The sequence below is a fragment of the Hypanus sabinus genome, chromosome X1, assembly GCF_030144855.1.
Source record: "Hypanus sabinus isolate sHypSab1 chromosome X1, sHypSab1.hap1, whole genome shotgun sequence".
Lineage (NCBI taxonomy): Eukaryota > Metazoa > Chordata > Chondrichthyes > Myliobatiformes > Dasyatidae > Hypanus > Hypanus sabinus.
Window position 1 is genome coordinate 22,917,793 of NC_082738.1, and position 24,584 is coordinate 22,942,376.

A 24,584-nucleotide genomic window follows, 5' to 3' on the forward strand; every position below is an offset into this window, starting at 1 on the left:
GCAGTGATATTGGAGCTCAACTGCTTTTCTTGCTCTGGCTCCAACCAGGCTTGTTTGTTCCACTTGTGAGAGGAATTAATCTTGTAATTTTTCAGTATGTAGGGTTGTTGCTCTTGACTTGTACTGTTTGGGACCCCAGATGACTGAGGGATGTATTTAAGCAGCTTCTTCCAACCTTCACCTCTCGATCTTTGGGTTATGGCCTCGAGGTGTGTCAACTACGGCAAAGTTTGTAGCATTATCTCTCTTTAATCAGAAAGCTATGGGCTCAAGACCCACTCAATAACTTGAGCAGAAGAGTTTAGGATGGAACACCCAGTGCAGCACTGAGAGAGTACAGCAACGTTGAAGGTGTTGTCTCCAAAAAATGGGACATGAGACAGAGGAACTACCTGCTCAGATATGCAAGATCTTGCTACACCATTTTGAACAACAAGGGAAGTCCTCCCCAGTACCCTAACCTTGTGAAAATATCACTACAGATTATATGACTGTGGATTCTTACTATGCAGAAACCAGATGCTGCATTCCCTGTATTACAGAGTGACTACACTTTCGACTGACGATATTTGAATGGCTATAAATAGCTTTGGGATACCCTGAGGTCATTAATAGTGCTGTAACAATGCAGTTTCTTCAATCCCTGATTTTAGTAACTCTCCTAAGCTCTGGATCCCCAAAACTAGACCTATGTCTCTTACGAGCTTTTGTCCTTATCATTATTGTTCCAGTTTCAAGATGCTCATGTGAAACATGTTGGGGTATTTTGATATGTTAGAGGCACCATATTAAAGCAAATTATTGTATTCCTCACCTAAGCAGCCCAAACTTCGTGTGTGATCTTGACTTCAAGCATTAGCAAAGCGTTTTAGTGTGGAAATCTTTAACACAGTTTTGTTCTAGTCATCTAGGTTGCCAGAGGAATGGGAATCACTGCCCTGTCACCATCTGGAAAAGGTCTTAGTCCTGGTGGCTATGTTATGGTGGGTATGCAGCCCATCCGTTGGTGACTGGAGTAACACTGAGTGTTTTCCACAGCTACAACACTCTGCCTGACAGGAAATTTCTGAAGAATTCCAGACTCGTGAGCCAGAAGGACGATGTCCACCTCTGTATCATGTGTTTGAGGGCTGTCATGAACTACCAGGTATGGCAAATTTAAACTGAGACTTCTCAAAGCTTCTGATTAACTGAAACAGCATTATGCGTTCTAAACAATATATGTAAAAGTGCCTGTTTTCTATCCACAATGTATGCTATTGCAATAGACATCTGTCTATTGGCTCTGCCCAATCTTTGCAAAAGTTTAATTCAGTAAAATAGAGGGGTCTTATGATGATCTAATGATATCTCTTCCCATTCTCCCTTTTGTTTTTCAGTATGGCTTTAATTTAGTCATGTCACACCCACACGCAGTAAATGAAATTGCACTTAGCCTGAACAACAAAAATCCCAGGTAAGAAACCAACACCTTGAGCCTCACCGTGAAGACAATTTTTCATACCAACATACTCAGGCAGCTTCTCAATCAGTATAGAAATTTTAAAAATCAGGTGTCCTCTTTCCCTTGTCCTCCTTGGAAAGTGCAAACTGAGGTTATGGGAGGTGGGGGGGGGGGGGTGACATTTTTGGTGCTGTCTGATCTCTCTCCCCAGTGCTCACTCTTTAGGATGGTATAGGGGAACAGCACCATTCAAAGGTTCCCCTTACACTCACACACCATCTTCCCTTGGAAATACAGTGTGTTGCTATTCCTTCATCACTACTTGGTCTAAACCCTGGAACTCCTTCCCCAACCGCACCTTCATGGGAAGGAGTACAGTGGGTCAAGAGGTGGTCAGTTAGGGATAGGGCAATAAATGCTGCCTTTGGCTTAACTATATAAGGGAGTTACTGGCTGCTAAATGGTTAATGTGCAAAGTCCTGCTCTTTAGCGAGAGGGGGGAGGTGCCAACTTTGGCACTGTAGCACTTGCTAGTGAGTCACCAAAGTGACACAGGTGGGCAGTCACACAGAGATCCTTAGGCTTAACCGCCCAGCTACTGCAGTTGAAAGGCCGGAAGGAATTTTCCCACTTGTACTCTGGCACTGAAGCCTCCTGTGATGGGCGGATGCAACGGACAAGGTTCCCAGTCCTGGCCTTTTCCTCCATCCCCTGTCACTGAGGTATCATCTTCCCTTCGGACTCTGCCAGCGTTCCTTCTTATTATAGCCATATAACAATTACAGCATGGAAACAGGCCATCTTGGCCCTTCTAGTCCATGCCGAACACTTACTCTCATCTAGTCCCACCTACCTGCACTCAGCCCATAACCCTCCATTCCTTTCCTGTCCATATACATATCCAATTTTTTTTTTAAATGACAAAATCGAACCTGCCCCTACCACTTCTACTGGAAGCTCGTCCCACACGGCTACCACTCTCTGAGTAAAGAAGTTCCCCCTCGTGTTACCCCTAAACTTTTGCCCCTTAACTCTCAACTCATGTCCTCTTGTTTGGATCTCCCCTACTCTCAATGGAAAAAGCCTATCCACGTCAACTCTATCTATCCCCCTCATAATTTTAAATACCTCTATCAAGCCCCCTTAACCTTCTACGCTCCAAAGAATAAAGACCTAACTTGTTCAACCTTTCTCTGTAACTTAGGTGCTGAAACCCAGGTAACATTCTAGTAAATCTCCTCTGTACTCTCTCTATTTTGTTGACATCTTTCCTATAATTCGGTGACCAGAACTGTACACAATACTCCAAATTTGGCCTCACCAATGCCTTGTACAATTTTAACATTACATCCCAACTCCTATACTCAATGCTCTGATTTATAGAGGCCAGCATACCAAAAGCTTTCTTCACCACCCTATCCACATGAGATTCCAGCTTCAGGGAATAATCTAGCTGCAAACCTTGCAGGATATTTGTGAGTGATCTTTGGTGAGAAGGTGTGGCTGGGGTGGGGTGCCTCTGGTTCCCAAATCTCACACCTCTTTTGGTGATTCCTTACCTCCTGCCTGGTCTGTTGGGGACTCACCGAAGGTGATGATTTTGCAATAGTTGTTAACCCCAATGTCATTGTCCCATGGAACTGCCTGACTGCTGGGGTGTGAACATGATAGCCTCTTTGTGTATGCCACTTGCTGTTCTCCAGTTGTAAAGAAAGTCCTCTTTTATTTTGCAGAACCAAAGCCCTGGTACTGGAGCTACTTGCGGCAGTCTGCCTTGTAAGAGGAGGTCACGAAATCATTCTCTCTGCTTTCGACCATTTCAAAGAGGTACAAGAGCTTTAATTTGCATACGAACTCAGGAATTCCCAATGTTTCAGTGCTGATGTCTGTGTTGAAGGGGGAGCAAGGGCAGGGACCCTAACCTCATCCTTCCTGCTACCAATCCTGTCCCCAGTGAGAAAGTGGGAGAGAGGTGGGTGCTTCTGCTGGGTGGTGCATGGTGTGGCTATGATTTGACTACCTTGAGGGATGGATTTCCCATCTCTTACTTGGGTAAGACCTACAGTCGTCCCTGGTTGGAACGCCCAACCTGACCATAAGATATAAGAGCAGAATTAGGCCATTTGGCCCATCGAGTCTGCTTCACCATTTCATCCTGGCTGATCCATTTTCCCTTTCAGCTCCAATCTCCTGCCTTTACCCTGCATCCCTTCATTCCCTGACCAATCAAGAATCTATCAACCTTTGCCTTAAATAGATGTAAAGACTTGGTCTCCATAGCTGCCTGTGGCAACAAATTCCATAGATCCACCACTCTCTGGCTGAAGAAATTCCTCCTCATCTCCATTCTAAAAGGACACCCCTCTATTCTGAGGCTGTGTCCTCTGGTCTCAGACTCTCCCACCACAGGAAACATCTTCTCCACATTCATTCTATTGAGGTCTTTCAGCATTCAATAGGTTTCAATGATGTCACCCCTCATTCTTCTGAATTCCAGTGAATACAGGCCCACAGCCATCAAACACTCTTCATATGACAAGCCATTCAATCCTGGAATCATTTTTGGGAACCTCCTTTGAACCCCCTTCAGTCTCAGGATCCTTTCCAAGATATGGGGCCCAAAACTGCTCACAATGAAGTTTACAATGCCCATCTATCCTGCATTCAGTGGAAACAGGAGAAGATGCTGTTCATAATCAGCATTATGGAATCAGAGATGCTCACTGCACAGATGAAACCATTTTGTCAATGACAACCAAAAGAGGAGCTGTTTAGATTACTCTTAGTCCATTACCAGGCAGTTTATGGCCAGGTCACCCAGGTGACAGTTTCATCCTCCGTCAGCCTGATGGTGAGTCATAGGCACCACCAAGCTTTGCTTGAAGTATCTTTCCAAATTCCTATAAGACATAGGAGTAGAATTAGGCCATTCGTCCCATTGAGTCTGTTCCAAATCCCTTCCAATCCTTTCACCAATTATCTAAGACCTCTGCACCCATGCATCTTATAATCTCCCAGTGGCCACCCATTTTAATTCTACTTCCCATTCCTATTCTGGCATGTCAATCCACAGCCTCCTCTACCGTCGCAATGAGGCCACACTCAGGTAGGGGTGATTGATAAGTTCGTGGCCTGGGGTAGAAGGAGTCAATTTTAGAAAACCTAGCACATTTATTTTTCAACATAGTCCCTTCCTACGTTTACACACTTAGTCCAGCGGTTGTGGAGCATACGGATCTTGGACCTCCAGAAAGTGTCCACAGCAGGGGTGATTGATAAGTTTCAGGCCTAAATTAGAAGGAGATGAGTTATTAACATCAAACTTTCTGCATAATCACTCAGTGAGTTGACCGGCATGTGCGTGTAACAAGAGATGTATAACATCTCCTTCTACCATAGGTCACGAATATCAATCACCTATCTGTGGACACTTTCTGAGGCCCAAGATCCGTATGCTCCATGACTGCTGGGCTAAGTGTGTAAATGTAGGAGGGGACTATGTTGAAAAATAAATGTGCTAGGTTTTCTAAAATTGACTCCTTCTACCTTAGGCCATGAACTTATCAATCACCCCTCGTATTCTGTCTGGGTAGCCTCCAACCTGAAGGCATGAACATTGATTTCTCAAACTTCCGGTGATGCCCCCCCCCCCCCGCTTCTCTATTCCCCAGCCCCCTTTCCCTTTCTCACCTTATCTCCTTGCCTCCCCATCACCTCCCTCTGGTGCTGCACCCCCCTTTTTCTTTCTTCCATGGCCTTCTATCCTCTCCTATTAGACTCCCCCTTCTCCAGCCCTGTATCTCTTTCACCAAACAACTTCCCAGCTCTTTACTTCACCCCTCCCCCCTCCTGGTTTCACCTATCACCTTGGGTTTCTTCCAACCCTCCCTTCTAACTCTGACTCCTCATCTTTTTTCCTCCAGTCCTGCTGAAGGGTCTTGGCCTGAAATGACGACTGCACTCTTTTCCATAGATGCTGCCTGGCCTGCTGAGTTTCTCCTGCATTTTGTGTGTTTTACATAATTAAATCTCCTCTTGCTTTCAGGACACAAGCCCAGCTTAGACAGTCTCTCCTCTTAACTATAGCTCTCCACCCCCAGCAACATCCTTGTAAGTCCCGCCTGTATCTCTCCCAGTGCTGTTATGTCCTTCCTGCAATGCTTTTGTATGGAGCAGTGGAGGTTCCCTGAGATATGCTGAGGAAGTGGTGGTGCTGGTGGAGTTCGGAACATTGGTATCTCATGCACATGTTATTATCTTCTAGCCAAATTAGGGCAGCCACAATACAGGTTCAGCATCAAGGACACAAATGTGAAGCTTGCACAGGCAGTCCATCAGGTCTGGCTGTCTCTGGTGCTGCCGCCAGTGACCAATTATATCAATGCCAGGCAGGATTTCCTTCCAAAGACCTGGTCACGTAGGAGAAGAGTGTGTCTGCTGCAGTACACACTGGTTGTAGCCTGTTGAGCTTCATTACATTAAAGTTCTCCTTCCTACTCTGTGCTCTTGTTTATTTGCCCAAAGTTCTCATATTCTTCTACAACATAGAAGAAGGAAGTAGGCCACTTGGCCTATCAAGTCCGTGCCAAGCTCACAAAACAATCTGATTTTTCAACTTATTTCCAAGCAACCTATTCTCCCTCATCTCTCCGATTCTCCTGCAGTCATCTACACTAGGGGCAAATATAAATAAAGACAGACAATTCTGGCTACGCTCAGCAGGTCAGGCAACATCTCTGGTAAGAGAAACAGAATCAACATTTCAGGTTGAAGACACTTTATCAGAACCGGGAGAGAGAAACACGTTTTGTTTTACTCTTTCCCAGTTCTGTTAGAGGGTTTATTAATCAGAAACCTTAACTCAGTTTCTCTTCCACAGACACAGCATTTTCTATGTTTATTTCAGATTTCTAGCATCTGTAGTTTTTTTTTTGATTTTCATGTACTAGAGGCAATTAACATTAGCCAATTAACTTTGGAATGTGGGAGGAAAGCAGAGCATTTGGAGAAAACTTGTTTGGTCACTGGGAGAACGTGCAAACTGATGCATTTATCACAGGAGGTCAGGGTCGAACCTGGGTCACTGGAGCTATGAAGCAGCAGCTCTACAAACTGTATCATTGTGCTACCCCCAGTTCTTCAGCTTTACATTAATCAGGATCAATGCTAATCAGTTTTCCTAGTTTAACCACAGGTAGGATATGAATTTATTGCTTTCCTTCAACAGGACTGCAGCTCATATGTCAGGGGGTATGACAAACATTAGCTTTCCCTCTCTCTCCTACGTTGATCTGTTTTCTTTTTGGCTAAGAAATAGTAAAGGTCAAACCTAATTCTAACCCTCAGATGATAGAAGATCAGGCTTTTAATCTGAGGTCCAATGGCTCAAATCCCTGTTCAGGTTAGGTTTCAGGTCATAATTGTTCAGAGAGATATTGGATTGAAAAATTACAGATCCAATTACTAAATGGTATGACTCAAATATAATTAAGATAAATACAAGCAGACATAAAAGTGAACTTTCCAAAATAAATTGGTCTGACAGGCAGACAGGAATGAAATTAGTCCCTATAATGAACTGGTATATTCAGTGCCCCATAATAGAATAACAGAAATGCACTTATCCCTTAAACAAACCCTGCACTTTGATCTCCCAAGACATACCCTTGAGCCACGGATTAATAAGTAGGTCACCCTGACTTCAAACCCTGCCCTGAAACACTGAAATACCTAATCCTATGCTATAATATTGCTAGAACCTTTATCTTAATGCTATGTGTGTTCAATAGCATAGGCCGTCTTTTTGGGAAATGATGTATTTATTTTCATTCTCCGCCCCTCTGAGCTGGATAAGTCCACATGGAGTTAGACTGAGGGCAGTGAAGATATGGACTGAATCAAAGGGATAGTTGCCAGTGAAGCTAAATTATGGGTGACAATGAGAACAAACACAAGAGGGACAATTGTCCTGCTAACAAGTTTGCACCCTAATCCTGGTTCTTTAATTTTTAGGTGTGCAAGGAAAAGCATCGCTTCGAGAACCTGATGGAATATTTTCGGAATGAAGACACAAACATAGATTTCATGGTGAGTTTGGAAAGGTCCACTCCTTATTCCAGCTTTGGATGGGACAGGGGGCTGGCATTCAATGACTTTCTGGCTCTTATTTGCCTCTCGTGAGGATCCATGCCAAAAAAGGCTGCAATATGAGAATATTGGGAAAGGGGAGCAGAGATATTCATTAGGAAATTCTGTATCTTTGTGAAGGTTTTCTGGTTGGATAAAAGATAGAATGGGGTTCAGTAACAACTACTTGCACTTTTGCACGAAAGAAGTAGTTACAGAATCGGGATGGGACAATTCAAGATGACCAAAAGCTTGGCCAAGAAGCATTTGGGGATGTAGGTGGGAAGAACTGTTTTCAACTTCGTAGCTGCCCCCAGCACTCCCTCGGATGTGTTGGTTGTTAATGCAAAAGGCATTAACCACCAACTTGAACCTTGAATCTTGAAACCTGTGCTGCCATTTGCTGTCACTACTGTGAGGGCTACATAGGCTGTCAGTGAGAATGGAAGAATCCAATAGATTAGACGTGGTGTCATATGATTAAGATTTCATCATCAGTAATGTAAGCAAGTGTGCCTTCCAGATGCAGTACATGGAGAGTTTGTGGATCTGTAGAAGGGTGAATCTGATCATCTCTTGTTTCACTGGCAGGCAGGAGTAAGAATTGAGTTCTGATCTGGAGATCGTGTTGGTTCAGAAGGGTGGAGTGATTAACACAGTCTGTTAATGTCCTCTATTTACTTTAAATAGAGTAGCATGTTTTATTATTTAAAAATTCAGATTTGCAGTTTATATCAATGCTGCGCCTTGTGGCAACTTTGCCATTTCTTTCGAATTTGTCTTTTTGTTTAATTACGAGGCCGAGTTGCTAGCTTGACATTCAACCCCGTATGGACTGAAGGCGTGCAAGGAGCCGGCTGAATTTGAACCTGGGACCACTCGCCTTGAAGTCCGGAACACATGCCACTACACCACCATCCAGCTTATACTGTATCAATGTTGACCAATTTGTTATTAATATCATGTACTCTGTTTCCAATCCTTTCATTTTGTAGGTTGTTATCATCCAATTTACAATATGTGTAGGAGGATACGAGCCTTTGGATTGGAAACATAGTACACAAATTAATAATTATCGTAGGACCATGGACCCTTCCAGCAAGGCAGAAAGTCATCCTAGCACTTGTGCCTGTGCTAATCCTTTTGAGAAAATGGTGCAATGAGACATACAGCCTTCAATTTCCTTTCCTTTATTGATTTATATTCAGGTTAATTTGTTTCCGTAAGCATCAGAGTGCAATGAAAGTCTTTGCTTGTATGAAGCTTACAAAGTAAACTGTATTCTTAAGATAATAAATACAACATTATATACAGCAGCAGTGCAAAGCAACAGAATGGTACAAGGATTATAGTGTAGGTACCAAGATTATAGCACAATTATTTATCCAAGTCCCATTTAAAAGTTATCGTTCAATCTCCTTCCACGTTGCATTTCACACCTTCATGAGACTTGTCTTTAACTCTGCAACTCAATGCTGCATGTTAAGTTTCTCTGACATCGCCATTAAGGTCTGTTGCTTTCCCCTTGCTCTCTGCCAGGTGGCATGCATGCAGTTCATCAACATCGTGGTTCATTCTGTTGAGGACATGAACTTCCGCGTCCACTTGCAGTTTGAATTCACCAAGCTTGGTCTGGACGAGTTCCTGGAGGTGAGTGTGGAGGAACGTCATCATGCAATGGCAGAACACAGTGCTGGTGATCATGGTGACTCCTTACTTTGTTTCACGACCCCCTTTCTTCCCAAGGACAGGAATACTGAAGCCAGTGGTCGATTCTCTCCAACCCCCTCAAAGTGAGTCATAAAGCCCCCAGAAATGAGCATGGTTGATTGCTACGCTCAGTATGTCAACTTTGCATGACTGCTAGCTAACTGTTGGCTGGGAAGATCAGCAGGATTGTCAGTGTTACGATCGTCCTGTACCAGTGCAAGCTAACCCTGGGCTGCTTCAAGTCAGCCTTCATCTCTTAAAGGGGAGCTTCACTGTGGATGGATCAGATGGTAGAAGTCAATGAAGAATTGAATCTGATCCTGGAAACAGTCACAAGTAGCACGACACTGGAGATTTTGGGTCCTGACTCTGGAGGAGGAGCAATGTCCTGTATCCACAGGGCCAGGAGCCCCTACAGACACAAGGTCAGCAGGCAGAGGCAGCACATATCTAAAGATGTCAAGGCCAGCAGGCCAGCCCATGTACCTGAATGTATTGCTGCAAGTTCAATGCCCTAACATAAGTGGTCAAGGTCAATGGTGGACCTTCAGACCCCAGATCCTGTTAACTTTAGAACAGAGATGAGAAGGAGTTTCCTTAGGCAGAGGGTGGTAATCTTTGGAATTCATTGCCAGGTTAACAGATATATTTAAAGCAGAGCTTGATAGGTTCTTGATTAGGTAGGGTGTCAAATGTTACAGGGAGAAGGCAAGAGGATGGGGTTAACAGGTAAAATAAATTAGCCATGATCGAAAGACAGAGCAAACATGATGGGCCAAATGGCCTAATTCTGCTCCTGTGCCTTATGGTCTAACTGCTCCATCAGCCTTGCTCCACTATTCAGTGGACCAGACGTCTGACACCGTCGTGAAAGCACCGTCAGGACTCAGCTCGTGTTCTCCAAATGCAGACCCAGTCCTTCTGCAAACCTCATGCTGCAGCTCACACGCATGGCCGGCCATCCAACCGCGAGAGGCCAATCCCCCAAACACGTTGCAAGGTTCACAGTCGTGCTCTTCCCTGTGTGGGGGACAATGTGGCCCAGAGACAGCAAGAGGGGAGCAGAGGGACATGGGCTGCCTGTGCATCCAAATCCCCTGAAGGAGACAGGGTTGTGCCAGTGACTGCTGAAGAGGACAGTCGTCTCAAATCTGGAGCAAAGTTCCAAAATGACAGCATTGGCATCAAATCAGTGTTTCATGCAGATTGAGAATTAGCTGCTCCCCATAATTGTAGTGCTTAAACATTCCTTGTATAGTATAGCCATTATTTGGGGCTCCTCATAGTGTTTATACAGAAAAAGTGTTAATAATCCCAATTCCTTGCACAATAGGTCTTGTCGTCCAGTTTTATAATGTCCCTTCTTACCTTCAACCCTCGCTTTGGAAATTTTTTGTCCCAGTGTGTTAGTTAATCTGGCACAGTTCACTTGGTGATATATAGAAGCGCCATCCCCTGGGGAATGGCCAGCATTTCTAAACATTGCTCCAGCATAGTTACGTTCTGAGTATTTTGCCTTGAATCCAAATGTCTTGCTGGAAACGTTGATCAAAGGATTTTAGGATAAGTTCAACAAATAAAATATTTAAGGCTGGAAATTGTTCCAGACTAAAGTAGGGTTGTGGGTCATGCTAATGCTGTTTACGAAGGTCATATAAAAAGTGAAGTTTTGTATTGCGAAGTTCAGTGAACAATGCTGTAGATTTCCCAGGGTAACATCACACTGACACTGACCATTTCAGCAGAGTGTTTGCTGTTAATGTTCTCACAGCTGCCAGCATGTAGACCAGCAAATGTTGTCACTGCAGCCAGCTCTTAAAGGGACACCACAGTACCAGCTACACAGGAATGCTGCTGCTGAATGAGTGGATGCTGCAGTAATGGTAGGAGAATGGAGGAGTGTTCCTAGGGAATCAGGGGGACTGGGACAAGCTGGCAAATGGGAGAGTGTTCCCAGGGAATCTGAGGGACCAGGACAGAGCCCAGTGTGCAAAGAGGTGATGATCTTCTAGTGCTCCTTGGGAGTGGTTGCTATGGAGATCTCTGTAAGGACAAGTGCAATCTGTGCATGTGTGTACACTGGGGTAATTGCAATGGAGGTGAATCTCTGTGCCCATTCTCCTGCTCCCGTGTGCTGAGGGACAAGTAGATGAAGTCTCTTCTCCTTGAGCATGGAGTCTGTGTGACCTTCTTAATGCAGCAGTGAGCAGCAAACTGTGGAATGTGGCAGAGATCAGCAGCAGCTAGCTCCTAAGGTCAGGAAACTGAGAGAGCCATAATCATTTTTTATTATTACTTAGTGATGCAGCTGGTAGAGCTGTTAAGAAAGTAGAACATAGAATATTACAGCACAATAAAGAACCTTTGGCCCATGATGTTGTGCTGACATTTTAACCTACTCTACAATCAATCTAACCCTTCCTTCCTACATAAACCTTTATTTTTCTATCATCCATGTAGCTATTGAAGAAATTCCTAAATGTCCCTATAGTATCAGCCTCTACCACCACCCCAGGCAGCATACTCACCAGTCTGTGTGATAAAACTCGTGTTGTCTTGCAGCTCCAGTGACCTAAGTATGATCCTGACCTCAGGTGCTATCTGTGTGGAGTTTCCTCATTCTCCCTTTAGCCATGTGGCTTTCCCTGAGTTTTCCCATTTCCTCCCACATTCCAGACTTAAAGGTTGGTAGGTTAATTGACACCTGTAACTGATCCTAATGTGTAGAAGGCAGGAGAATTAGGGAAGTTGATGAGAATGTGAGAGAGAATAGGTTACTGGGAACTAAATGGAGGAATGGGAATGTTGGGATTGTTCTGTGAGTTGGCATAGATTCCATGAGCCAAATGGTTATTTCCTATATCATGAGGAAATACAGGAGATAAACCGTGACCATAATCAAGCTATGAAATCCTTTAAATAGTCCTGTAAGATATCCAGCTGAAGGCATGCTCAAAAAGATAGCATGTTGCTTCCAAGAATGGCAGATTGTTAGTTTACACTCAAATTCAAGCAGTTTGAAGTCTTTCTTTTGTGCAGAGACTCCAAAATGACCAGATATGTGAGGGTGGAATATTCCCTTATGCTCAACACTACCTCGAAGCCCTTTAAATCAACCTTCCTTATTCCACACAATATCAATGGCATTATCACCCTTTCACTCCTGCTTTGGAAGTCAGAGAGCATTACAGCCTGTTATTGCATCCCTAATAATGGTTACAATTGGCTTCCACCCCACCTCAGAAATCGAAGCACACGGAGAGCGATAAGCTCCAGGTTCAGATCCAGGCGTACCTGGATAACGTGTTTGATGTGGGTGGTCTACTTGAGGATGCCGAAACCAAGAATGCAGCCTTGGAGAAGGTAGATGAACTGGAAGAGCACATGTCGCACGTGAGTGAATTCTTTGTGACCTTGTTCTCCTGACCCTTCTCCCTTATGTGTGACAATCTGGCAGTTTTCGTTGCGGTGAAAGCGTCAGCTCAAATTGAATCGGTTTGCGTGCTGGCGAAAGCAGGTGGGGCTTCAGTTTAAGTCTCTTCCAAAATTTGGCACCAATAACAGAGAGCTATCTAAGTGTGATTCTGTGAAGCAATTATTTGTAGCTATGTCCTGCTCTGGCCTCTTACCATCTCCCATATAAAGACATAGTGGACTAATTCCTATCATGAGCTATTTGCAAACATACACATTAGGCACAGGAGGAGGCCAGTTGACTTCTCTACTCTGGTAAAGTGAGACTTGAAGACTCAATCTTGTGACTTTGGTATAAGATTGTGATGATAGGTGAGATTTGGATTGGGACAGCATAAAAGTAGGTAATAGGAGATTAATTGTCTTTTTTTGAGCTCACTGGGGTTTGAAATTTGATCATTCAAAACTAAGTGCGGAATCAGGCAAACACTATGATTTGGCAAACAGGAAGATGTGAAGTAACTGGTTGCAGCTCAGTTGTGTTCTCGTCTCATACCATCTCCCATATAAAGTCATAACAGGCTGATTATTGTCACTGGCTTTTTAGGATGGGAACTTCTGCCCACAACTTTCCATCAGGAACAAAATTATGCACTCACTGTTCTAAGAAGCTTGCCTATTATGCCTATAAGCTTACAGATGATAAATCTTTAAAGCAGAGGGAAACCCTCTGAAGGATAAAAAATAGATATGCTTATGCTTCCCTTGTTTATGATTCTGCAGAGGCGATTCCCTCAGTGAGATATAGAATTGCAGATACGTTATCCGTGGCTTGTTACTACACTAAGTCCTCAGTAGTCACTGACGTGTTCTTTGTGGATCTGCTTATTTAAAGGTCTGCCATGTTTTGCTGGATGTTCTGGTATACAGTATATTGTGTGATTCCACACAATATACAGAGTCCTGGCCTCTGAAGTCAGATGCATTTACTTTCTTATGCTGCCAAGCAGTGAATTATCAATAGTCGATGTGTAGCTGGAGCTAGGGTTGGGAGCATCACGGATCAGGCATCATGGGTTGGTTTGCAGTTGGAACTAGGGTGGGGAGCAATAGCTTGGACTAGCCAAAACCCACATATAAATTGCTTTATCCATCACCTTCCCACTTGTGCTTCTCTTACCCCCCCCCCCCACCTTCTTATTCTAGCATCTTCCCTCTTCCTTTCTAGTCCTGGTGAAGGGTCTTGACCCAAAGTGTCTGTTTACTCCTCTCCGTGCATGCTGCCTGCTGAATTCCCCCAGCATTTTGTGTGTTGCTCTGGATTTCCAGCCCTGGAGGGGTTGACCACATTATATTACTGCAGCCTTAGTGTCATTGCTAGCAGCTTTCGTGGTACCTATGTTTTATTTATGTTACCTGTGGGAAATCTATACCAATATCCCCTGCTAGTAATGAGGACTTATTGGGTCCATAATACACCATTCCTATGTTCCACCTTAAGACTTCCTGGGAATGCAATTTGAATGTTTATCTGGAGGTAGACCAGATACACTGGTAAGAAAATCCTGTAGTAGTGGCACTTTTAACCATCTAGAATGTCAGGATCTGTGCTTTCAGCTGAATTGTATCTTAAGTAGTTACAACTGGACATCCGGCAAGTAACATGGACATTCTGGGAACGGATTTGTTTCATATGGATTGAAACTCTTATCTTTCAACCCAGTTAACAGAGAAGCTGCAGGAACTGGAGAATGAAAACATGATGAGGGTGGCAGAACTGGAAAAGCAGTTACTCCATCGAGATAACGAACTGGCAACGATTAAGGTACGGCCTGCTGGCTGGGATTGGGCAGGGTCAGCGGGCTGCTGAAATCTCAGTTTACCAGAGACAGCAAGCTTGTACAGAGCAGTATCTGTTGTTCTGAGGACTGACTTGTGCTTGCCTTCAGTTTCCAGTGAGGGCAACAGAATTGCACAAACCTTTAAGGGAATATATGAGCTAATTAATGGCTGAACACGTAAGTTCACGATTACTTTCTTTGTGATGGTTAGGGCTCCTTGTACCATAGATGGTATAATGTAAGTTTCAATAAAAACCTGGGCTTCAAAAGTAGGTCCTTTGGATGTAGGTTACCAGAAACCTGGATTGCTGATGCTGAGGGCAAGTCCAAATCCCACCATTTCAACTGGGGAACTACCTCAAATAATTAAATAAATAAATCTGGAATTTCAAATAAAAATTAGGTTGGACTCCATAATGGCAAGCATGAAACCACTCTAGTTCATTCATGTTGTCCAGGGAGGGAAATCTGGCCTCATCACCCAGACCAACCCATGTGATTGACTCTGTACTGCCTCCTTAGTTCAGAGGCAATTAGAAGAGGAAATGAATCACTCCCGTCAGTGATGTCCATGCTCTGTGAATGAATACATTTAAATTCACAATCTTTGATGCAGTTCTCCGTACCAGAGCCCGGAGCCTTTTAATGAATTAACACTGGCTGATCAGAAATTGGGTTAAGGGCACTCCACTTTTTCAGCTCCTGGCTGGTTGTCATTGACCAGGTGGCTTGCATAGACCACTTACCACCTCTGGATGGGGAGGATCTGCTCTTGGACAGATGCAGTAGGTTAGCCACCAGGTATGGTTTGACTGCAGTTTACCATTCATGTCAACTGTAAGACCACAAGACATACATAGGAGCATAATTAGGCCACTCAGCCCATCAAGTTTGCCGTGCCATTCTCCTGCCCTCTCCCCTTAACCTTTGACACCTTTATATCCTGACAGGAGACCTACAAAGATGCCAGCAGCCAGGTGCACACCTTGCGAAAGATGATCAAAGAGAAGGAGGAGGCTTTCCAACGGCAGTTTCACCTGGGGAGGCAAATGGCCGACCTGCAGCATGGGTCCACTGGGGATTGCCCAGATGGAGATCCAATCACACTGTCTCGATCTTCCATGGATTCGGACCTGAGCCGAAGCATTCCTGCATCGTCCGCGCCCCCAACCCCTCCTCCACCACCAATAGCCCCACCATTACCAGGTAAAGTTTGGTGCTTACCATTCGCAGAAGCCAAGTGGGTGGAGTGTGTCCTGAAGTTATGTGGGGCTGCTGATTGCTGGAGTTGAAGTGGTCCATTCTTACCCTATGAGATTTGAAACTTCCAGGTCTCCCTTACATCTTCCTATCCCACAGAAAGCTGCACATACCCATGGACCCCTGCCTTTTCTGGGTGTAATGCTGCCAGCTAAACCAGGACAGCAGGGCTTAGTTGATTCACTGAGGTGTATGGGAGTGAGATAGATTGTCTAATTTAGTGGTGTCAGAACAACAACCTTGCACTCAACGTCAGTAAGACCAAGGAATTGATTGTGGACCAAGGAAGGGGGAAGTGGAGTTATCACACATACCAAAGGGGTCAGCAGTGAAAAGAGTGAGCAGTTTCAAGTTCCATGGCATCACCATCTCTGAATATCTATTCTGGGCCCAACGTATTGATGCAATTATGAAGGAGGCACACCAAAGGCTATATTTCATTTAAGGCTTGAGTGATTTGGTATGTCACCGAAGACTTGCAAGTTTCTACAACTGTACTGTGGGCAAGTGGGGCTCGACAGCCTTGGAGGGCAGCCTGCCTGGGAGAAGGAAAACTCTGATTTTAAACTTCTGCTGCCTTGCGGCCATACCCACTCATGGGAAAGGCTTTGGGAGAGAACCCCGAGGAAGAGATCCGGAGCCCGGGTCCCTAAGGCAGTTTGATATTGTTTACAGCTTCACTCTGGCAACCTCTGCGACGACACAGGTGCCAAGCTGTATCAGCACTTGCCCTTCCCTTGGACTACATCAGTGACGTGGAGAGGGGGAGCCCACTGCATGGGCAACAGCCTGTTCTTCAAATCTTCCCACCCAGGCTTGCGCCCTGGAGAGGACACAGTCCACCAGAGGCGCAAACCCTTCATCCCCTGGGATTGATGGCTGCCTACTACTGTAGAGAGTATTCCAGCTGGTTGCATTACCATCAGGTATGGAGAGGCCAATCACAGGATCGGAAAAAGCTGCAGAGTGTTGTAAACTCAGCCAGCTCCATCACAAGCACTAGCTCCCCCATCGTCAAGGACATCTTCAAAAGATAATGCCTCAAAAAAGGCGTCACACGTCAATAAGGACCCCTCCGCCTGGGACGTGTCCTCTTCTCATTTGTACACAAGTTTCACAATACATATATACTGTATGTCAGTGATAATAAATCTGATTCCAATTTTGATACAATGTTAGACCCATTCGATTGGTGACATTGGAGCACAAGATTAGATTAGGTCATTGGCTACCTAGGGCGGAACACCTGTCACTTGAGTCAAAGGGTTGCTGTATGATTTGGCAATAGAGTTCAAGTTCAAATTTATTCTCATGGACGTACAGGCACAGAGTATAGTTGCAATGAAATTTATCTTTTTGTGGCAGCAGCATAGTACACAAAAAAAAAGACAAACATGAGTTAACATACTGTAAACTGAAGCATAAATTATAAATAAATAATATATGAGAAAATAAAAATAACATTAGTGCAAGTAGGGGGGAATATAATCTGAGGTATAGTTAGGGCCTTTCAGGTCAGTTCAAGAACCTGATGGCAGTCGGAAGAAGCTGTTGCTGAACCTTGAGGTACAAGACTTCAGGCTCCTGCACTTCCTGCCTGATTGGAGTGTTGAGAAGAAGGCATGTCCCAGATGGTGAGAGGCCCTGATGATGGGTGTCGCTTTCCTAAGAGATCACCTTTCGAAGATGTCCTCGACGGTGGGGAGAGCTGTACCCATGATGAAGCTGCCTGAGTCTACCAGGCTCTGTATTCCCGTGCTTTGGAGCTCCCACACCAGGTCATGCTGCAACCAGCATGAACCACTCTACATCTGTAGAAGTCTGTCAAAGAAAGTAGAAAGCATGGAAGTGTATTAGGAATTGTAGGGCAAACTTCTAAATTTCCTTTAAGACTCCCTCTTCCCTGCATTGTTAATGCCCAGCCCCCTAGCTCATCTGATTGAGTCTCAGTGATCTCAACTTGTTCTCCCAGTCAATATTTACCCTCACTCAGTTTTCAAAGAGAAACAAACTTTTGAGCATGCACTACACAGTCTTACAGAACATAGTCAGATAATGGCCTAGCTCTATCTCAGGTGATTTGACAACCGAGGAGGAAACTTTAATAAGGAAGATCATTCTGAGTAAACAGGAATGTAGAGTTGAGGTTACACACAGATCATATTAAACATAGTGAGTGACCTACTTGGCTCCTAATCCATTACATATTTGTCTGCCATCCGCTGTTTATCAACTCTTGCTCTCCATGACTGCATGTCTCTTCCACCAGTACTGTTTCAGTCTCAGCACACTACCTGATTCTGTTAAATCTTTAGTGTAAAATGATGCCAGTGCACTCCACTTTGCTCCTTTCTTAATCCCGAGAACCCCTGGGATTTGAAACTTCATCATGGTAAACATTTCCTGAGATTCCCTTCATGGTCCCGGCAACTTCAACCCCCTTACCTTGAAGTCTTCCCTTTATTACCCCCCCCCCCCCCACCGTCTTTAATCTTTTCTCTTCACTTAAATTCCTCCCAAAAGCCACATAATCTACCTTGCCCTTTCCAAAGCATGCATTAGGTTGTGGGGCATGGCAGCTTCTGATGCTTGCCTATAATCTGCCTGAAATTAGTTTTCAAACTCAGTAAGTCTGGATGTCATCAGTGCCCCTGTCCTCTGAGAAATATGAAGGTACCATATCTCTGCCTTACCGCTACACATCACTATGATGAGATCAGTTCAGCAATGTCAGAGTCAATACCCAGCACTTACTTAAATAATTACCTAATTTGCATTCTTAATTAATTAAGACCATAAAAAATGGGAACAGAATTAGGCCATTCAGCCCATCAAACTTGCTCTGCCATTTGATCTTGGCTGATCTATTTTCCTCTCAACCCTATTATCCTGCCTTCTCCCTGTAACCTTTCACACCCTGACTTATCAAGAACCTATCAACCTCCGCTTTAAATATACTCAATGACTCCACAGCCGACTGTGGCAACAAATTCTACAGGTTCAGCACCCTTTGGTTGAAGAAATTCTTCTTCATCTTTATTCTAAATGAATTTCCCTCTATTCTGAGGTGGTGCCCTCTGGTCCTAGACTCCCCAGCTATAGGAAACATCCTCTCCACATCCACTAAACTTTCTAACATTTGATAGGTTTCAATGAGATTCCCCCCCCCCCCCCCCATTCTTCTAAACTCAAACAAGTATAGGCCCAGAGCCATCAAATCCTCTTCATATGATAAGCTTTTCAATCCTGGAATCAGTTTTGTGAACCTTCTTTGAACCCTCTCCAATATCAGCACATCTGTTCACAGATAAAGAACCCAAAATTGGTCCCAATGCTCCAAGTGAGGCCTCGCCAATGCCATATAAAGCCTCAGCAGTATATCTTTGTCTTTATATTTTAGTCCTCTCAAAATTAATGCTAATATTGCATTTGCCTTGGCAAAACACACAAAATGCTGGAGGAACTCAGTAATTCAGGCAGCATCTATGGAATAAACAGCCGATGTTTCGGCCTGATACACATCTTCAGGACTGGAAAGGAAGGGGGAAGACGCCAGAATAAAAAGGTGGGGGAAGGGGAAGGAGGATAGCTAGAAGGCAATAGATGAAGCCAAGTGGGTAGGGAAGATAAAGGGCTGGAGAGGAAGGAATCTGATAGGAGAGGAGAGTGGACCATAGGAGAAAGGGAAGGCGGGGGACCCATGGGGAGGTGATAATCCTCTCGAAATGAATGCTAACATTACATTTGCCTTCCTCACCACCGACTCAACCTGCAAGTTAACCTTTAGAGAATTCTACACGAGGACTCCCATGTCCCTTTGCACCTCTGATTTTTGAATTTTCTCCCTGTTTAGAAAATAGTCTATACCTTTACTCCTTCTACCAAAGTGCATAACCATTCACTTCCTGACACAGTATTCCATCTGCCACTTCTTTGCCCATTCTCCTAATCTGTCCAAGTCCTTCTGCAGGCTCCCTGCTTCCTCAACACTCCCTGCTCCTCCATATATCTTCGTATCATCTGCAAACTTGGCCACAATGCCATCAATTCCATCATCCAGATAATTGACGTTCCACGTAAAGTGTTCCCGGTACTGACCCTTGTGGAACACCACTAGTCACTGACAGCCAATCAGAAAAGGCTCCCTTTATTCCCACTCTTTGGCTCCTGCCAATCAGCCAATCCTCTATCCATGCTAGTATCTTTCCTGTAATACCTTGGACTCTTATCTTGGTAATCAGCCTTACACACAGCTCCTTGTCAAAGGCTTTTTAAAATTCCAAGTACACAACATCCACCGATTCTCCTTTGTCTATCCTACTTGTGTCATTTCCTCAAAGAATTCCAACAGATTTTTCAGACAAGATTTTCCCTTAAGGAAACCATGCTGACTTTAGCCTATTTTATTATGTGCCTCCAAGTACCCTGAAACCTTATCTTTAACAATCGACTCCAACATCTTCCCAACCACTGAGGTCAGGCTAAATGGCCTATAGTTTCCTTTCTTCTGCCTCCCTCCATTCTTGAAGAGTGGAGTGATATCTGCAATTTTCCAGTCCTCCAGATCCAAGCCAGAATTTAGCAGATTCTTGAAAGATCATTATTAATGTCTCGACAATCTCTTCAGCTACCTCTTTCAGAACTCTGGAGTATAGACCATATGATCTAAGTGACTTGTCTACCTTCAGACCTTTCAGTTTCCCAAGAACCTTCTCCCTCATAATAGCAACTACACTCCTTTCTGCCCCCTGACACTCTTGAACATCCAGCATACTGCTGGTGTCTGCCACAGTGAAGACTGTTGCAAAATACTTATTCAGTTCATTCGGCATTTCTTTGTCCCCCATTACTACCCCTCCAGTGTCATTTTCCAGCAGTCCAATATCCACTCTCACCTCTCTTTTACACTTTATATATCTGAAAAATCTTTTTGTATCCTCTGACATTATTGGCTAGCTTAACTTAATATTTCATCATTTCACTCCTTGTGACTTTTCTAGCTGCCTTCAGATGGTTTTTGAAAGCTTCCCAATCCTCTAACATCCTACTTATTTTTGCCCTATTATATGCCCCCTCTTTTGGTTTCATGTTGGCGTTGACTTCCTTTGTCAGCCATGGTTGTGTCATCCTGCCTTTAGAATGCTACTACTTTTTTGGGATGTATCTGAACTGCACCTTCCATATTGCTCCCAGAAACTCCAGCCATTGCTGCTCTGCCATCATCCCTGCTAGTGTCCCCTTCCAATCAACTCTGACCAGCTTTTCTCTCATCCCTCTGTAATTCCCTTTACTCCACTGTAATACTGATACATCTGACTTTAACTTCTCCCCCTCAAACTGCAGGCTGAATTCTATCATAATATGTTCACTGCCTCCTTAGGGTTCCTTTACCTTAAGTTCCCTAATCAAATCCGGTTCGTTACACAACACCCAACACAGAATAGCTGATCTCCTAGTGTGTTCAACCACCAGCTGCTCTAAAAAGTCATCTTGTAGGCATTCTACAACTTCTCTCTCTTGGGATTCAAAGTTAGCACTAACCTGCATACTGAAATCCCCCATGACTATCGTAACATTGTCCTTTTGACATGTCTTTTTCTATTTCTTGTTATAATCTGTGGTCCACATCCCAGCTACTGTTGGGAGGCCTGTATATAACTCCCAACAGGATCTTTTTATCCTTTGTAGTTCCTTAACTCCACTCACAAGGATTCTACATCTTCTGATCCTATGTCACCTCTTTCTAAGGGTTTGATTTCATTTTTTACTAACAGGGCCATGCAACCCCCTCTGCCCACTTGCCTGCCCTTTCGATACAATGTGTATCCTTGGATGTTAAGCTCCCAACTCTGATCCTCTTTCAGCCACGCATCAGGGATGCCCACAACGTCATACCTACCAATCTCTAACTGTGCTACAAGATGATCCACCTTATTTCACATACTGTGTGCATTCAAATATAACACACCTCAGTCCTGTATTCATCACCCTTTTTGATTTTCCGTTACGCTTTAACTCATCTCACTGACTGCAATGTTTCCCTAACATCTGCCTATCCTTCCTTAGTCTCACTACACACTGCATTTAGTTGTGTATCATCTACCAATCCTCAATCCTATCACTGCATTCCCATCTCCCTGCCAAATTAGTTTAAACCCTCCCCAAAAGTTCTAGAAAGCCTGCCCATGAGGATATTTGTCAGATGTAGTCTGCCCCTTTTGTACAGGTCATACCTTCCACAGAGGAGATTCCAATGATGCAGAAATCAGAAACCCTCTCTCCTGCACCAGTTCCACAGTTATACATTCATCTGCCAAGTCATCCTGTTCTTACCCTCACTGGCACTTGGCACAGGCAGCAATCTGTGAGATCACCACCCTGGCGATCCTGCTTTTCAGCTTTCTAGCTGGTTCCCTAAATCCGCTCTTCAGGATCTCCTCCCTTTTCCTACCTGTATCATTGATAACAATGTGCACCAAGACTTCTGGCTGATCACCCTCCCCCTTTAGAACGCTGTGGACCCAATCTGAGATGTCGCTGACCCTGGCACCTGGGAGGCTACATAACACCTGGGTATCTCTATCATGTCCAAAGACTCGTGTTCTCCTTTAACTATGGAATTGCCTATCACCATCAAGCAGTCCTCCTCTCCCCCTTCCCTTCTGAGCCACAGCCAGGTTCATTGCCAGAGACCCTATCACTGCAGCACAGGGAATATTCTGCACTGGCTACATATTTCCTTTCCCTCTCCTGACTGTCACCCGGTTACCTGCCTCCTGCAACCTAGGTGTAACTACCTCCCTGTAGCTCCTGTCTATCACCTCCCTCATTCTCCCGTATGAGCCGAAGGTCATTGAGCTGTGATCCAGTTCATTGAGGAGTTGCACCTGTTGCAGATGTGGTTATCCTGGAGGTTGGCGGAATACCAGAATTCCCACATCTTGATTGGAGTAGGCAGTTTAAATGGTTTGGCACAGACTAGATGGGCTGAAGGGACTGTTTCTACGCTGTACTTTTTATGGTTCTATGACTCTATCTCACACAAAGAACACAACTCAGCCCCTGGAGCCATCCTCACTGCTCTATGTGCTAACAGAGGAGGATTAAAGAATAAGTAATTTACCAGATACTTACCTAGCCCAAAGCCTGATGAGCCAAAGTCTTCCCACTCCAATGCTGGTCCGCTCACACAATGGCCGCTCTGCTTGTCCCTACCTCATTTTTATTTGCCTTTGCTAATGAATTGCAATCTGATTGGACTGCTGGAAAATATGACTTGATATATCTTTTGACTTCAGCTGAAGAGATGGAAGGGGTCAGATGCGGCGTGGAAGCTGCAGTAGGAAATCCCAAAGGATTAAAGAGGGAAAAACATATGCACACAGGAACAGAACAGGACATCTCCTCTGCCCTGGTTAATGAATGGGAGGAAACTTTCCTAATTTTCCTAATAGTAGACTGATTGCATTGTGCCCTTGGTATCTGCTGATTTAGAGTCTGTGGATCCACCCAAAGTTCCACTTCAAACTTACTCCAGAGGCATGAAAAGAATGAGAACATGTACCCTGCTTGCGAGGTCAGTCCACACTGTGGGCCAGGATTGCATCCGAAGTTAGGGTCCGGGAACCTTTTCATAATGTTAATCCCTACTTGGTCAGCTATCTCTCTCCTGGCACAGTGGTGCAGCTAGTGATATTTACGTGGAGTCTGCATGTTCTCCCTGTGATGATTTGGGCTTTCCCCTCGGTGCTCCAGTCTCCTCCCACCTCCCAAGGACATGCGGATTGGTAGTTAGTTGTCCGCTATAGATTGTCTCTAGTATAGTTGGGTGAGTGGTAGAGTCTGGGGTGGTGTTGATTGAACATGTGCAATATAGGTTATAGGACAAAGTTAACAGAAATGGGATTGCTCTTTGAGCTGGCATAGACTGACCTCTTTTTTTATTGCATAAAGAAATCTGAAAATATAGAAAAGAGCACCAGCTTTCCCTGATGGTTGCACCCATTTTCCAAGTCGATTTTTGCAGCTTTACTAATGCCTCACTATGTAAGACCAGATTCCCAAGATTACCCTAAGCTGCTCGCATGAGTATTGTGTCGAGTAGGCCTCCTCATCATTGGCATTTCAAGGTGCCCCTCCACACTGCCTCAAACTGGGCATTGGGACAGTACAGGTGGTGCAGGGAGGGGGTTGTCAGTCAGATGGGTATTGGCAGGCATCTTGGTGATCCCACTTGCATGCCTCCTGATCTAACCACTTGTATGAGTGCACAACAGTTAGGTTACTTGACTAGTCATTCAAGGGTCTGGACTAATGATTGAACCCCACTGCTGCAACTGGGGAATTTTAGTTAATGTAATATATGGAATAAACTCTGAATCTCTTTCTACAGGTCAAGCCCCACCAGTGCCTCCTCCACCACCTGCAGCTCCTCCATTACCTGGTAGCTCTGTATCAGTGATTCTTAGCCATGGATTATCAGGTAATGGTCTTTGTATTTTATGAAGCAATGAGAAAATAGAAGATGTGGTGAAAGCAGGCCTATCTGTGCTGTGTTCTGCTGTTTGACACGACATGTGCTCTTTCTATTTCACTTAACTGATAATTGTGGTTGCTGCAGCAAGATAATATTTCTTGCCGTTATCATCTAATTTCCTTGTTTCCTGAAACTGCTGTCTCTCCTTATCAAAGTTCAATAAAGTTCAAAGTAAAATATATTATCAAAGTACATACATGTCACCACATACAAACTGAAGATTCATTTTCCTCTGGGCTTACTCAACAAATCT

General features: G+C 44.3%; 1 protein-coding gene across 3 annotated transcripts in view; it reads left to right on the top strand.

Moving 5' to 3' along the window:
• LOC132384685 (formin-like protein 3) overlaps window positions 1-24,584 on the top strand; it is a 175,018-nt gene that overhangs the window by 107,594 nt on the left and 42,840 nt on the right. For all 3 annotated transcript variants that reach the window (XM_059956050.1, XM_059956051.1, XM_059956052.1), the window contains 9 exons: window positions 1,039-1,147; window positions 1,380-1,456; window positions 3,178-3,271; window positions 7,457-7,531; window positions 9,110-9,220; window positions 12,524-12,673; window positions 14,418-14,519; window positions 15,486-15,741; window positions 24,188-24,277. In XM_059956050.1, the coding sequence (XP_059812033.1) occupies window positions 1,039-1,147; window positions 1,380-1,456; window positions 3,178-3,271; window positions 7,457-7,531; window positions 9,110-9,220; window positions 12,524-12,673; window positions 14,418-14,519; window positions 15,486-15,741; window positions 24,188-24,277 (1,064 nt within the window). The remainder of the gene's footprint in view (window positions 1-1,038; window positions 1,148-1,379; window positions 1,457-3,177; window positions 3,272-7,456; window positions 7,532-9,109; window positions 9,221-12,523; window positions 12,674-14,417; window positions 14,520-15,485; window positions 15,742-24,187; window positions 24,278-24,584) is intronic.